The 17079-nt window shown below is 39.2% G+C and overlaps 1 protein-coding gene across 5 annotated transcripts in view; it reads right to left on the bottom strand.

Moving 5' to 3' along the window:
* ANO10 (anoctamin 10) overlaps positions 1–17079 on the bottom strand; it is a 236714-nt gene that overhangs the window by 204432 nt on the left and 15203 nt on the right. For all 5 annotated transcript variants that reach the window (XR_016394704.1, XR_016394705.1, XM_022553843.3 and 2 more), the window contains exons 3-6: positions 16182–16379; positions 14904–15038; positions 3530–3649; positions 801–1370 (exon numbers count right to left, since the gene is read on the bottom strand). Coding sequence is in view for 3 of the 5 variants with exons in the window: in XM_022553843.3 (XP_022409551.1) it covers positions 801–1370; positions 3530–3649; positions 14904–15038; positions 16182–16379 (1023 nt within the window). In the remaining 2 variants the exon portion in view is untranslated. The remainder of the gene's footprint in view (positions 1–800; positions 1371–3529; positions 3650–14903; positions 15039–16181; positions 16380–17079) is intronic.

Raw genomic sequence — 17079 nt, 5'->3', positions numbered from 1 at the left:
TGACACCACCTTCCTCCCAGGGTCACTGTCAGGATTACAAATACTACCAAACCCCAGCATCAGCTCAAGGAAAGCACTCAATAAACGGTAGCTGTTGTTATATGACTAATAAGAAGAATTTAAAATACCTTTCTGGTCCATGAAGTTAAGGCCTAGACTTCTTCCTAGGGCTTAATATAGCCTATTTATTTGTTTGAATGAATAAATTAATTAATGAGTGAATGGCCCATCAAGACCTTTTTAAAACTATAACCAGGTTCCTCTTTTACTACAGAGACAGACAAGAACACCTGCCTTCACTGAGTTCAATGGCAGGCCCCACACAACTACACAACTGGTTTTCAGATCCCAGACATAGTTCTTTCAGCCAGAGTATTATGGAGATAATTCAACTGATTTTATCCTTAGCATAAAACACGATATAGTATTAGGAGCACAGGTTGGACTAGCCTGGTTCTACCATTTGCTGCCTAAACTTTGTTAATTCTCAGTATCTTTAGCCATAAAACTGTGAAATAACTTCTATTTCATGGTGTCCTGAGCAGGTGAAAATGAGGAACTATGGATAAAGTGCTTAGCAGGGCACCTAGAACATAGTAACTAACAATAAATAAGAGCTGTGAGAACCATGACCTACAGATCATCAGAGCTCCCAGAGCCGATGACTTTTCCTTATGTCTCTAGAATGAGCCCAGAGCAACATCTATCTTCTTTGCAAGGTAGTGGTTACATGAATCCTATGATCGAAGCAATATTTCTTATAGGCAAATGAGACATAAATTCAAAGCACTGAGTCTTACCCCATGAAGTTAAAAACTCGGCAGCATATCGATAGAGGCGGTTCATGATCTCAATCACGATGGCATAGATGATGCTGGGCACATACAACAAGATACTGGTCCACTCGGACCTGCTGTTTTCGTGTAGATCCAAGGCCCAGGCCTCCATGTCAAAGTAAATCATCATGACAAACAGAGAGAAATAGAGACAGAGGCACACAAACGGCAGGGAGACCAGGTAAATGCGCAACTGTCTCTTGTAGCTGGGGTACAGTGGTTCCTCCCTGCCGGTGACGGAATTGATACCCAGGACCCCGTGATATCCTGGCCGGGGCTCCTCAAACTGTCTCTTCATGACCAGGGTCCCCCACCTGTAGGTCATACTGGCACAGCCGCGCTTCCACACTTCCAGGATCACTGTGGACCAGATCAGGTTGAACGAGGCGAAGACCACATACTTGTCATAGTTTTCCCACACAAACAGGTAGTAAGGTAGCCCAAGGACTGCCACAGGGATTAAGGCAAAAGTGAAATATTCCAAAAATCCAAAGTAAAGAGCGATTGTTTCTCCAAAGTAGCCACGAATACTATCTACAACGAAAGGAAACAAAAGGACCTTAAGTCCCGGCTGGCAAAGACTTGATTTTGTTAAAAAAATCACTTCAAGTAAGCTTATCCACTTTTTTACTTAAGTGGGGATCATTTAAAACCCTTATTTCCCAATCGGTGTGTGATGGTAAATCCATCCTCCATGAAGTACAAAGACCTCGCTTGTCTCTATAGCAATAAGTCTGACACTTCCCCCAGCTCAGGGCTCAGGCCACAGCTGCTGGGGCTGCTTTGGGTCTCCTTCTCTTCACCTTCTCATCTGGCGGATGCCTTCTTCACAAGGAAAAACTCACCTCGGGCTCATCCTCAATCTCCAAGGTCCTAGTTTAAATTCAGCTGTGGCCAAATAACCAGCTTAATTTGTGGGTTTACTTTATGCTCCCCACTTTTCTCTCACTTTAATACTAGAGTTATAGAGCTTATTTTCAAAGAAAACTCCTCATCCGTAGTATCCTGCCCCCACCACTCAAAGCTGTAAACTTTCATCAATATGTCATGGCAAACTTTTCAATACACTGAAGAAAAATTATTCAAAAGCACAAAACAATATTCTACACATTAACTTTTAGAATACATGGAATACATTTATCTATACTTTCCTACAGATAAATGCACTGGGCAGAAGAAGGGCCAAGCAACATCAGCTAGCTAACCCAAAAGAGGTCATGAACACCGTGTCCTTTGCCGGCCACATCTACATGGGTGACTGCCTAGACTGTAAAAGCATCTTGCACTGGGACCAAGGTGGGATGCAGGGGGTGAGGGAGGTGTAAGAGTTAGAGTTAGTATTTCTGGGTTAATTACATGAAGTTAAAACATTGTGTTTTTTTTCTTTTTTTTTTTTAAGATAATGTGTCAGATCAGTCTATGTGGATGGTTTACAGTAAACAGGGATCCTATTTTCCCCTATCCTTAATTCTTCTACTAACTCAGGAGCATGTTCAAACAGTGGGTATGATGAGGTAACTTCAAATCAGAATCAGGTTAAAAGATTAAAAAAAAAAAAAAAGCCACTCATGGTCCTGGGCTCCATATCAGACCACCTCTCTCTTTTGATCTCAGGGGGAAGTTCAAAATTTTCCTGAGCCCCAGTTACTATCTTCAGTCCCGGCACTCCCAGAGGCCTCTAAACCACTACCACACCCATGCTCAGCCTTCACCACCAACTCACTTTTTCTCCCTCACTTTCTAAGTAGTAGCTCCTGGATACAGTCACTCACAAGACCTAGAGGCAATATTTAAATTTACTGCCACCTAAATGCTAAACAAGGTGAAAAAATGTCCTAAGTGTAACATAAAATGACTATTACATCACCTGGAACTATCAAAAACAAACATTTTTCCTTTCAAAGAATACAAGAAAAAATTCAAAATGCAATTTCAAAATTTGACCTTAAAAACGATTTATGTTCACTGTTACAATATTATAATAATTGTCTTCAGAAATGGCAATTAGAAAGAAAATTTCAGAGGAATTCCTTTAAACAAAGTGAAAAAGGCAATGTCCTTTAAAGAAAAACTGATAGTAATGCTTATGGTGAAAACTACCATCTTAAATATAATCCTTTTGCTTAAAAGACATAACTGAACCAAAAACACTTGAACATCCATACTGACAGAAGTTTACACAGAGTAATGTTCAACACACACAGAATAAATTAACGGTTATTCTTCTAAGTGTCTTCAGAGAAAATGCACAGTTCCAGTAAGGCACACCAAGATCCTTATAAACTACCTCAAAAGACGTTTAGGCCTGCTAGTCTGCCACTGAGAATGAACGCAGCTTGGCCCACTGATTAGCGCTAAAGAAACAGAAATTTTCAAACACAAAATAATCACGGTCAAACTAGATTCTTATAAAGTATGTTCTACAACAAATCTGACACGTAGTCATGAAGGCCACTCTGGATTGCCTGTATCGTTGGTGAAATTTAATAACAGCCTGTAATTCAGTTCATCTAAAATGGTATCGGAAATAAAATAAACAAATAGGTCATGTAACCCCTCTATCCCCCTCACCAATTTTTTGCCAACATGCAGCTGGTGAGCCCTGCCCAGCACAGCGTTAAGTATCTACCCAAGAGGGATACCACCACTGTTGCATCTTCCTCTTCTCTAAGAGAGCAGGCGCTGACACATACCTATGGGCTGATACTTTACAGTAAACCGAGTATACCAGGTGTCCTCCAGCTTCTTCAGGGCTTCGTTGTCATGCAGTGGAAACACCTGAATCACGATGCCAGATGTGAGCAGCCTCCTCACTGCGGAAGGAACAGGCGAGACGGGTTTGAGATTGCTCATGATACGCTTCATCAAATGCTACCCAAACCCTCCAGGAAGAGAGAAGGTCTACACAGAGATCAACGCTATCCTGCCTGCTCCCAAGGTGTGTATTCTTCTGTTCTTCAGAATGTAAATATCTTTACTTTTTCCTTTGGCTATGAAAGCAATACAAGTCGATGTAAAATTTTAAACCTTACAGAAAGGCACAGGTTAGAATTTAGAGAGGCCCTTGTTTATTCTCTCCCTTCCACAAAAACATAACCACTGTAAATAGCAATTTAGTGTGTAAGCAGACTTCAAAATATACATATATATTTATTTTAGAAACAAAAGGGATCATTCTCTACACATCATTCTGTAATCTTCTCATGTAGTAGTAGTATATGATGAATATTTTTCAATGACAATATAAATAGAACATGAATGACCTTTTTCACGGCATCATAATATTCCCTTGTATGAAGTGCTATAATTTAACTAATCCTCTATTGAAAAATACTTGTTTCCTTTTTTCACTATTAAAAATAATGTTAAAATTCTTATACATATAACTTTCCCCACCTGTCAACTATTTCCTTGGTACATACACTTAGAAGTAGAATTGCTAGCTCCAAGAGCAGAGCATATGTATCTTAAACTTGGACACATATTACAAAACAGCCTCTAGAAAAAATTTTACAAATCTGTCCTCTCACTACAGTGAAGGTAAGGGAATGTTCAGTTCCTTTCATTGTTACTGATCCTGAGTACTTTCAAAATCATTTTTACCTTTTCTAATCTGCTAACAAAGGCTTACATTCACAAACAGCAAATATCAAAATTAAAAAAGACTTCCAGCTTTCAGCAATCGTTTGGTATGATTTTAACACTTGTGCACATACCTGGGAGATAAGACAAGCTGGGACCTGGGACCCTTTACAGCAGTGTTTGCACCTGGACAAATGTCTCCTCCAGCAACAGAATACAAAGAAATTATAAGGGACTAAACACTACCTTATGCAGGTCAAGAGCAGTTGGGGCAAATTATGAAAAATAAGATTCAAAAAGGCCACAAACCAACTGCCACTTCTGAGGAGCTGGGAGCAAAAGCAGAGTACTGCACATGCCCCCTGCACACAGCACCACCAAGCGGCTGGGCAGACAACCTAAGCCACGCCTCCAGCCTGACCCACCAATCCACCCCCAGCCTCACCCTATTTAAGGGACCACCTTGTACCTCCCCCCAACCCCCACCCCCCAGGAACAAGCAAGGGCACCTGTTACTTGTTTTAGTTCCCTTGAGCGGCAGCATGAGTCCCAATAAAGCCTTCCCTGAATTTCATCTGGCCTCTTCACAATTTCTATTGATTGAAGGGTCCAAGAACCCAGGTTGGTTACAGAGAGACAAACAAACTTAACCAAAGACAATGTCCCCTAATGATAATAAATGAAAACGGGGCATTCTCTCATCCATAATTATTCAGAATGACTCACTGGGTGGACAGGTCTCCAGGTCTTTAAGAGGAAATGTGTTCAGTTCATGGAGAACTCAAATGCATGCCCTGTGCCACACTGGGGGAGACGGAGCACTTTCCACGCAAGTTCCTAGCAGCTGTTTTAATCCGCTCATCTCTTCCGAGGGCTGCCTTCCTTATCTCCTATCTACCTTGCTCCCAAAGACAAGTGATGAGCGTATCAGGCAGTAGGCCCTTCAATGAGGATGGCAAATAAATATCCACAGCGTGGAGGAGAAACATGATTTAAGTATCTGATGTACAAATACTGCATATCACAAAGAGAGATGGTATTCTCAGGACAGATGCCCTATCATAAAATCTTCAGAGTAATTTAAAAGAAAACCTAACTTCTTGGAAATGAAAAAAAGGATAATAAAGAGGAGATATCTGATACTAACAGTAGGAAAAATTATCAATATTATCACTAGGGGATATTGTCTTTCGTTAAATGTGTTCGTCTCTCCCAGATATGTGCACAAGTGTTAAAATCATACCAAACGATTGCTGAAAGCAGGAAGTTTTTTTTTTTCTGATTTTGATATCTGCTGTTTGTGAATGTAGTCCTTTCTTATCAGATTAGAAAAGATAAAACTGATTTTGAAAATACTTGAGAAAAAGTATGGATCTTAAAAAAAAAAGGATTCTTAATAGATGGATCTTCTTACAACTACATCTCATGCATAAGTTATACAGAGGAAAAAAGTCTTAAAAGGCTAGGGTTGGGCTTCCCTGGTGGTGCAGTGGTTGAGAGTCCGCCTGCCGATGCAGGGGACACGGGTTCGTGCCCCAGTCCGGGAGGATCCCACATGCCGCGGAGCGGCTGGGCCTGTGAGCCATGGCCGCTGAGCCTGCACATCCGGAGCCTGTGCTCCGCAATGGGAGAGGCCACAACAGTGAGAGGCCCGCGTACCGCAAAAAAGAAAAAAAAAAAAAAAAAAAAAAAGCTAGGGTTGTGATAAAATCCCCCTTCTCAATAACTGAAAAAGGTATATACTCAAAATATCAACAACTAGGGTAAAAAGGTGTATGGTTTAAGTTATATCAGCCTCTGGTGCTGTCAAGTCCATTTTTAATATATTTTTTAACATCTTTATTGGAGTATAATTGCTTTACAATGTTGTGTTAGTTTCTGCTGTATAACAAAGTGAATCAGCTATACGCATACATATATCCCCATATCCCCTCCCTCTTGCATCTCCTTCCCACCCTCCCTATCCCACCCCTCTAGGCGGTCACAAAGCACCGAGCTGATCTCCCTGTGCTATTTTACACTTGGTAGTATATATATGTCCACGCCACTCTCTCACTTCATCCCAGCTTACCCTTGCCCCTCCCTGTGTCCTCAAGTCCATTGTGTGTGTCTGTGTCTTTATTCCTGTCCTGCCCCTAGGTTCATCAGAACCATTTTTTTTTTAGATTCCATATATATGTGTTAGCATACAGTATTTGTTTTTCTCTTTCTGACTTACTTCACTCTGTATGACAGACTCTAGGTCCATCCACCTCACTACAAATAACTTAATTTCGTTTCTTTTTATGGCTGAGTAATATTCCATTGTACATATGTGCCACATCTTCTTTATCCATTCATCTGTCAATGGACACTTAGGTTGCTTCCGTGTCCTGGCTATTGTAAATAGTGCTGCAATGAACATTGTGGTACGTGACTTATTCTAAAGTGTTTCAGTGGGTTTTTTTGCAGCAAACATGAGTGAAGGTCAATCACCCACACTGGTTCTGATTCTTAGCTCTTATTTAGGGATCCAGAGCTGTACCTTATTCTTTCTTCTATTATTATCCTTTTCAACTACTGTATCAAGTTTCTGAACTTTGAACTGACTGATAACATCTAAATTATTATTTTACTATTTCTAAGCTCTTTTTAAAGAAATCACTCCATTCTGCTATAGAAAACTTTCCAGACAAGCATAAAAAGCCACCTGTATACCTCTAAAAATAAGGCTGCAAACTGAGGGACTCAGAAAGAATATAACACACAAGTCCTAAATTACTGGGCTTCTCTTCACCATCAATGCCAAAAGCATGGTTCTGGTTTCAGCTTCTAAAAATAGAGGTTTTTTGTTTTTTTTTTTCCAATCCCTTGACTTTCTCATGTCAGTGAAGCATGTAATTAAACTGAGCCTTACCTTCAAAGGAAAATATGATGCTGTGCAGGCCTATTTAAAGAAAGGAACAATTCAAACCAAGATTCCTTCCTTTAAGAATGCTGAATGATCTGCTGTCAAGAACTAGGGTTATAACTATTACAGCCATTTAATACTTAGCAAAACTAACCAAAATCTAATTTAAGGGAGAGTAGCCTGGCTGTGAGTAGGACCCTCTAAATTAAATAATGCAATAACAATACTAACACAGTCTGTTTAACATGACGTAAAAGTAAAAGCACAGGGCTTCCCTGGTGGCGCAGTGGTTGAGAGTCCGCCTGCCGATGCAGGGGACACGGGTTCGTGCCCCAGTCCGGGAAGATCCCACATGCCGCGGAGCGGCTAGGCCTGTGAGCCATGGCCGCTAAGCCTGCGCATCCGGAGCCTGTGCTCCGCAACGAGACGCCACAACAGTGAGAGGCCCGCGTACCACAAAAAAAAAAAAATAGTGGAAGCACAAATCCCTCCCACAACTCCTTCCGGCGTTTCTGTGCAGCAGGGAGGGGCGGGTCATGCTGCCTCCAATCCAGCAGAGGGGTGATCAGCTCCGACTGGGAGTGGAGGCCACACAGTGAAGACAGAGTCCCTCTGCCCCTGCAGCCGCTGCTGTGCCCAGCACCCCGCCCCAGGGCCCGCCTGCATCTAGCTCTCAGCTGTGAACAGACCAATCTTGTCTTAAAGAGGAAAAAACTGCTTCTCAGGGATACCTGTGTTTTCAAAATACATTTTCATATTCCTGCATTGTTTTCATCCCTGCTTAACATAAAAACTGCAAGTATGTACGTGGCAAAACACAGCGTGTGTGGAGATACACAGATATAGATATATAGATATATGGTGCTGTACCCGGCACTAGACACATACACACACACACATACATCGATGGTTTCACTGTCTTATACACAAGCCTGCTACATGATATTTACTTGACATCCACTCTATTATTCTCATATGGTCAATAAATAATTTTAGAAGACAGATTATATCTGATTACTCTAAAAATCTAACCATTTGTATATAGAAGATATTCAGAAGTAGTTACTGTAATGTTCTAAAAGAGTAACAATATAATATTAAAGACCTACCATGAGATTGCCATATCCCATCAATCAAAACATCAGAATCATCTGATAGACACTGTGAGACAGAGCTTTTACCTAAGCTAAATAATATCCCTTAGGATAAATTTAATACATAAGAAATTCTCCGCTCCCTCAACTCCTCTTTTTAAAGAAAATCTTTCGTTAGGTTATCTGCGTGACTATTAACTATTAGGAATCAACAGGCAAAGGCAGTCTGAGGTTATGAAGAGATCATAGCTCACACAGAAAACTGGAAAGGAGATGCCCCTCAAGATGACCGCTGATGACTAAGACACACGTATAACCAATTCCTAGTTCTCCACGTGTTTGCTGTTTGATGGAAGAAGGGAGCCCTGAAATGCAGAGCTCACAGCACCGTCAACTGCTCCTAGCTCGTGTTTACAACCACGCAAGCTGCTCTCTACTTAATGAAAGCTTTCCATCAAAACACAACATTATGACAAATAAAATTATAATCATTGTGTGTAAAATTAACTTAAACCTAAGATAAAGGAGAGTGTCTCTCATGAAAGCCCTGGCCAGCTCCATTTCTATGGATTAACTTCATGAAAATCTAGGATTTTAAATTACTCTAAGTTTCATTCATTCGAAAATTTGCACTCTGAAAATAGTTCACACTTTATGCGTATACCATTCCTTCTTCAACCAAATATTATGATCACACTTTCAAAGACACAGAGGAAGAGAATAATGCAGAATTTCAAAATCCAGACTTCTACAACTTTAATTTGATTCTTATCTCGGATGGCATTCAAAATTTCAAACGATCCCGACGGAGATGATTTTATTGTTTTCATACTTACTGCAAAAAAGAAAGAGAAGAAGGAAGGGAGGGAGGAGGGATCCTTGATTACAAAAGCCTCATCCTGCCCACAAGAAAGTTATTTCTATTACGGCTTCAGGACGCCAGACTGGCTACCTACACACCCAAGAGAAATCCATTTACATATTTTCGGCAAGGTTTTAGCTCAGTGAAAATGTCTTTGAAGCAACTGGGAGCACTTGGGAAACTGCTGCTCCTGAGTCCCATCTGATGAAAGCGTACACTCACTCTTTAACAGGTGGAAGCAGTGATTTCCACGTGATGGTCTGATTAACATGATGAACAAGAAGAAACGAGATGCTCACATTAACAACTAGGACAGTACCTCAGTTGGCTTAGCCTTTTAACTGATACAGGGCACAGCTGTGTCTGAAAACATGCCCTCCCACTAAGATTAAAAAAAGACTTGAAATTTTGGAATGGCACCAAACAATGGCCTAAAAACAGAATGTGTAACTCCTGGTAACAAATGGTGGCAGAAAGACACCCCTACCCTGTTCTTGTTCATGACGCCAAATTCAAAACAACAAAGTAAACAAGAAACATAAAAGGAAACCCTACCTTTGATGAAAGTAGAACAAAAGAAAACAAAACAAACTATAAACTGAAATCACAAACTTTGAAAAGTGGCCTTAAAAGTCAGCCCGGGGTAAGCTAAGAGCACCCATGCCCCTGCAAACCAGGGCCAGCAGGCAGAGGGCAGGGTTCTCCTGGACACTGAGGGGTAGGAAACCACTGTCCCCTTGCCCAGAATGAAGGCAAAGGGGACACCTGGCAGACCCCTGACGTGTGTCTGCTCCCTGCCGGGCACCACAGCCAGACAAGAGACACGAGGCTGGAGGAAGGAAAGCGTGGGTCTGCCGTCTTGGGAAAAGAGCTGCCCGCTGGAACCCAGGGATGGAGGTGAGCAGCTCAGGAGCTGTGGGTCTTTGTTGGCCAAAGACAGACCTAAAGGCCAAACCCAGCAAAAACTCCTGATAAGAAACAGGGCTCCATGGAGGCTCTAAGACGACTCAAGGAGAGCACACTGCCGGGCAAAATCCAACCTCCTGACCACCACAGTTCCCGAATGGAGGCCCCCAACATCCCCTCTCCCCAACACACACAATTCCTCCCAAAGTAGCTGGTCTGAAAAAAATAGGGACTCATTAAAAAATAAGTAAACACCACAAAGAAACTGGCATAGAACTATGCAAGAATACAAGGGAAAAAAGGAAGACCATTAAAAAAAAAAGGCAGAGAAGAAACATAGCAAAAATTTAAAGCATAAAGCAATGAAAAATTATGGAATTCTTCAAGGAGTTAAATAAATTAAAGCAAGTCACATCTCTGAAATTAAAACTAGAGGAAGACCTACCAGAGCTGAAGGTGGGAGCTTAGAAAAGCGAAGTAAGAGAAAAATAAAACTACTATAGATACAAAGTCGATAAAAGCTACTGAAAAAGGAAAAACTGAACAAATAAAGCCAGAAAATGGTGAAGAAGACTAAGAAAATTACATAAAAACTTTAAAATATTTCAGAGAATATGTAAGATTCACATATATATAATTGGCATACCTAAAGACAAGAAGAGAGAAAATACAGCCAAAGAAATCTTCAAAGGTAACTGAAGAAAATGTTTCTGAAATCATGGTAATCTTTAATCCACAAATTGAAAGAACATATGTCCAAAAACAACCTGCTACAGAATAATTAATATCAAGACATATGCAGATAACTGGAAATGCAGACAAACAGGAATGATGAGTACCTGCACTCAGATTTCCAGACACCTCCTAAAAGCCATACAGGTCAACAAGGAAAGCAAGCAAAAGCATCCATGATACATGTCTACAGTATAACTCAGAGACAGGGGAGACTACAAAATGCAGTTTACATATAAGTCAGGCAGTAAAGAACCAACACACTCTTAGTTCCCGAGTGTATGTGGGACATTTTCCAAGACAGACCATATGTTAGGTCATAAATTAAGCCTCACAGGTTTAAAAAGACATAAATCATAAAAAGTATCCTCTGACCACAACGGGATGAAGTTAGAAATCAATAACAGAAGGAAAACTGGGGAATTCACAAATGTGTGGAAATTAAACAACACATTCTTAAACAACCAGTGAGTCAAGGAAGAAACCACAGGGGAAATTAGAAAATACTTAGAAATGAATGAAAACAAAACACAGCATACCAAAACTTATGGGACACAGAGAAAGCAAGGTTAAGGGGGGAATTGATAGCTATACATGCTTATATTTAAAAACGAGAAAGACCTCAAATAACAACCTAACTTTACTATTAAGGAACTAGAAAAAGAAGAACAATCTAAACCCAAAGCTAGCAGAAGGAAGAAAATAAAAAAGATTGGAGCAGCTATAAACAAAATAGAGAATAGAAAGATAATAGAGAAAATTAAAGAAAACTAAAGTTGGTTCTTTGAAAAGATCAACAAAATTGACAAATCTGGGGGCTTCCTTGGTGGCACAGTGGTTAAGAATCCACCTGCCAATGCAGGGGACACGGGTTCAATCCCTGGCCCGGGAAGGTCCCACATGCTGTGGAGTAGCTGGGTCCGTGTGCCACAACTACTGAGCCTGCGCTCTGGAGCCCGCGAGCCACAGCTGCTGAGCCCGTGCACCACAACTGCTAAAGCCCATGTGCCTGGAGCCCGAGCTCTGCAGCAGGAGAGGCCGTGACAATGATAGGCCCGTGCACCACAGCGGGGAGTAGCCCACGCTCGCCGCAACTAGAGAAAGCCCATGCACAGCAACAAAGACCCAACACAGCCAAAAAAAAAAAATTGACAAATCTTTAACTAGATGAACTGAGGAAAAAAAAGACAGAAGACATAACTTACTATGATCAGAAATGAAAATGGGGACATTACTACTGATTCTAAAGAAATAAAAAGGGTTGTAAGCATGTACTATGAACACTTGTATACCAACAAACTGGATAGCCTAGATGAAATGGACAAATTCCTCGAAACACAAAACCTACGAAGACTAAAACAGGAAGGGAGAGAAAATGTGACTAGAACAGACCTATAAGTATTAAGGAGATTAAATCAGTAACTAAAAATCTCCTGACAAAGAGAAACCCTGAACCTGATACCCTCGCTGGTGAATTTTACCAATATTTAAAGGAAAACTAATACCAATTCTTCTCAAACTTTCCCCAAAAATTTAAGAGGAAGGAACACTATTAACTCACTCACTCACAGGCCAGCATTACCCTGATACAAAGTCAGACAAAAGCACTACAAGAAGGGAAAACTACAGACCAATATCCCTCATGAACACTGATGGAAAAATACTCAATGCTAGCAAGCTCAATTCAGCAGCATGTTAAAAGAATTATACACCATGACAAGTGCAATTTATTTCTAGAATGCAAGGATGGTTCAACATACTAAAAACAATCTGTGTAATATACTACATTAACAGAATGAAGGGGGGGAAAAACCCACATGATCATTTCGATTGAGGCAGAAAAAGCATCTAACAAAATCCAGCACTCTCTCATGATTAAAAAAACACTCAATAAATGAGGTATAGAGTGAAACTACCTCAACATAATAAAATCCATCTATGAAAAGCCCACAGCAAACATCATATTGAATGGTGGAAGAATGAAAGCTTTTTCTCTAAGATCAGAAATAAGACAGAGACGCCCACTGTCATCTCTTCTATTCAGCATATTATTGGAAGTTCTAGCCTGAGCAATTAGGCAAGAAAAAGAAACAAAAAGCATCCAAACTGGAAAGGAAGAAGTAAAATTATCCCTGTTCACAGATGATATCATCTTATATGTAGAAAATGCTAAAATTTCCACAGAAATACTGTCAAAGCTAATAAATGAAGTTAGCAAAGTAGCAGGATACAAAGTCAACACAGAAAAATCAGTTGCATCTCTATACACTAACAATGAACTATCTGGAAAGGTAATTATGAAAAAAATTCCATTTCTAATAGCATCATAAAGAATAAAACACTTAGGAATTAACTATGGAGGTAAAAGACTTGTACAATAAAAACTATAAAACAATGCTAAAAGAAACTAAAGAAAACATAAAGTAATTGAAGCACATCCCACATTCACGGGACTTAATCTTGTTAAGATGTCAATACTATCCAAAGCAATCTACAGATTCAATGCAATCTCTATTAAAATCCCGATGACGTCTTTTGCAAAAATAGAAAAACCCATCCTAAAATTCATATGGAATTTCATAGAACCTCAAATAGCCAAAACAATCTCGAAAAAGAAACACAAAACTTCCTGATTTCAAAACTTAGGCGAGAAGGGACAGAGATTGTTTAATGGGTACAGAGTTTCAGTTTTACAAGATGGAAAGAGCTATGGAGATGGATGGTGATGATGGTTGTAAAACTTTATGAATGTATTTAATACCAGTGAACTGTACACTTAAAAATCATATATAGGGACTTCCCTGGTGGCACAGTAGTTAAGAATCTGCCTGCCAGTGCAGGGGACACGGGTTTGAGCCCTGGTCTGGGAAGATCCCACATGCCACGGAGCAACTAAGCCTGCACACCACAACTACTGAGCCTGCACTCTAGAGCCCATGAGCCACAACTACTGAGCCCATGTGCCACAACTACTGAAGCCCACATGCCTAGAGCCCGTGTTCCGCAACAAGAGAAGCCACCGCAATGAAGAGTAGCCCCCGCTCACCACAACTAGAGAAAGCCTGTGTGCAGCAACGAAGACCCAACGCAGCCAAAAATAAATAAATAAATTTATTTTTAAAAATCATATATAACATATGTTATATGTATTTCATCACAATAGAAAAAAAGAGAGACTTAAGAGATATAATAACCAAACAAAATGGGTGATGTATGACTGGATCTTAGTTTCAACAAACCAGATCTAAAATATATTTGGTGACAAGGGAGAAAATTTGAATATGGACTGACTCTTGGGCATCCGTCCTCCTGAATGACACTGACTATTGGAAGGAAACCAGACTAGGGGACACAGAAACCTCTATGTTTAAAGAATATTTTAGGCAGCAAAAATGCTCTGGGCCTTGCCATTATCCGGGTTTGAGGCAAATGTGGAATTACACACTGTAGTAAATACTTTCAGTCTGCAAACTAGTATTTTCGTTCAAATGGAATTACACAAAATCAGAAAGTTACAAACTGCTAATTTGCATTCAGCTATTATGTCACACTGCGAATCTTCTTAAGCCTTCCTATGTTTGTACATGTTCATACCCAGTGGGATGAGAGGAGATGGGAAGAGAGCTTCAGGAAAAGACCGTGTCTCTGTTTTTTATTCCTCCACAGATTTTCATTATACTACAAGGTTTGGGTATAAGGTAAGCTTTGCTAATTTTAACTGAGTAATATGCAAATATGTTCACGCTGAATTTTAAGCTTACTGAATGCTGTGAGACCTTGTAAATAAGAAGCAGAGAACCATAAAGAACAAATAAATTGATCTAAAGATGCAATACAATTAAGATCTAAAGGCAAAAGATACAACTATGAAAAATAAGTTACTGTAAAGTTGCGTAATCTCTTCAGTAAGAGGGGAAAAAAGCCTCTGTAATTTGTTATTTATGTCTACTAAGCAAAAATAATTGCATTAGAATGTATATTCATGAAGCCAGTTGACTTACATAATGATTTTCCTGGGTACAACTTTGCCTGGGGGTAACCAGGGATCATTTTTTCATCTCTGGCTCTAAGACTTTCAAGTTCATGTTTGATAATGAATTGACGTTCTGCCATGGTGAGGAAATCATCATTATCATCTAAAATAAAACAAAGATTTACAGTTATTTTCTCCGTAATAGCCAAAATAAAATTAATAATATTCAAATAACATGGGATTATGAAATAATGATATAGACAATGAATAATAAACATGAGTAAGCGAAGTATAAAACTAACAAATTAAATAGAACATAAAGCTCCTTAGATATTTTATAAGAATAAAAATATTCTGTAATGCCTTCATATAATATATAATTCTTTAATTATTATACTAATCATTCTATAATATGGTACAAACATCCAAATGGCAGACACTTGCTTGATCTCATTTAATACCAATGAGCTGAAGGCAATACATTCTTTAATTCTAACAGTATTTTTAACTAGGGATGCAACTGAAGTTTGCCTACATGGCAAATTCTCCTCCTTCAAACTCTCAAGCCCAGGCCATTCCCTTCTGCAGCTGAACATCCCTCCCATAAATGAGGGAGAAGAAAGTCTGATAAGAAAATAGTGTTGTTTCTTGACAGGTGAATCCTCTCAAATGAGGTGAATTTCACCTTGATCATTTATTTACTAATATATAAAAATCCAGAGTGAGTGAGTCTGAAGAAGTCGAAATCACATCTTCTAACTCTGAAAGCCCTGAAAGGGACCAGTTTGGTTCTGAAAGCAAACTCCCACTCTGATAACATAGCCACCCTGGCTTTCTCAGTTCTTTCCAGAAACCATTCTATTCTGGAACCCCCTTTGAAGCCAGAACAGAATCAGAATAGGGGATTATAGGACACTGGAATGCTACTCTGTTTCTTATTTGTATCAATCCAGTGAACATTCACCATTCTAAGAAGTAGAATAATATAAGTTACATGTGTCATCCTAGTTTATGTTCATCTATTCTAGGGGTTACAAAGTAAATCTGCAACCCCAAATCTGACCCCATGTGCTCTGATAAATAAAATTCTACTGGAACACAGCCTTACCCATTCACTTCTTATGGCTGAAGGCTGCCTTTGCCCTGCCATGGCAGTGCTGAATAATTGCGACAGATCATATCGTACACACAGCCTAAAATATTTACTATCAGGCCCTTTACTGAAAAAGTTTGCTGACCCCTGATCTATTCATCAAAAACTTCTTTTTGATAAATTGATTCTGGTAGAAGCCATCTTGGAACTCACCATCAAAACCTTTGAAGTTGTGTCGGGTTCCATACATGAAGGCTCTCATGGTGTCATCACCGCACTCTTTCACCAATCCCACTGCTTCTGCCCCCAGTAACAATCTAATCCTGGAGGCACCGACAAGATATAAGTTCTGATTTTCTAGTGTTTCTTTCTCATATTTATTTAACAACGGTCTAAACAACAGCTGAGCACCTTCAGAAACGAAAGATAAGCACAATCTTAGACAGGGATAAACATAAAAGTGTCAAAAATGAAAGCCTTCTAAATAAATATTATGTTCCTAGTTTGGTAGAAGGCAAATAAATTATATTAACAATTTAAATCTATCTTCCAAATAAATAAGAAATGTAAGTAAGCTGGGGATGGCAGTTCTTTATAGCTTTTTGAAATAAATGCCAAAACTGGAAAATGGCATAATAAGTGGCTTGCCAGCTACTCAAATTAGAATATGAGACGGGAATCGAATATTTATTAGCTCTCAGTAAAAATATGGAGCAAAAGGATATAGTTTAATATAAAAATAAAATACCAAAATTTAAGAAAATTAATTTGAAATAAAATATCCCAATAAAAATGCTGCAAATGTAACACAATTACATCGGACTACAACAGATTTTGTGAACGTTAAATACTAAATAATAAAGAGCAAAATAATTTTTCAATGATTTTTCCCATAAGTACATGCAATTACGTTTAAAGGTATTTTTCTTAAACAGATTCACAAAATGTTAAGAGTAGATATTGTGATTTGATACTGTATATGGAATTATTTCACTTAAAATATTATGGAGAAAAAGGAATTTTTTTCCTTATTTTTAATTTCTACCTACATCAAACTTTTTAAGGTACATTTATTTCTTTACTATTTATCCTCTCTAGAGGATTGACAGGA

Source organism: Delphinapterus leucas, chromosome 10 (genome assembly GCF_059928025.1).
Source record: "Delphinapterus leucas isolate spDelLeu-1000000601 "Yukka" chromosome 10, BTC_Dleu_Yukka2, whole genome shotgun sequence".
Taxonomy (NCBI): Eukaryota; Metazoa; Chordata; class Mammalia; order Artiodactyla; family Monodontidae; genus Delphinapterus; species Delphinapterus leucas.
This window is presented reverse-complemented; position numbering and strand designations above follow the sequence as displayed.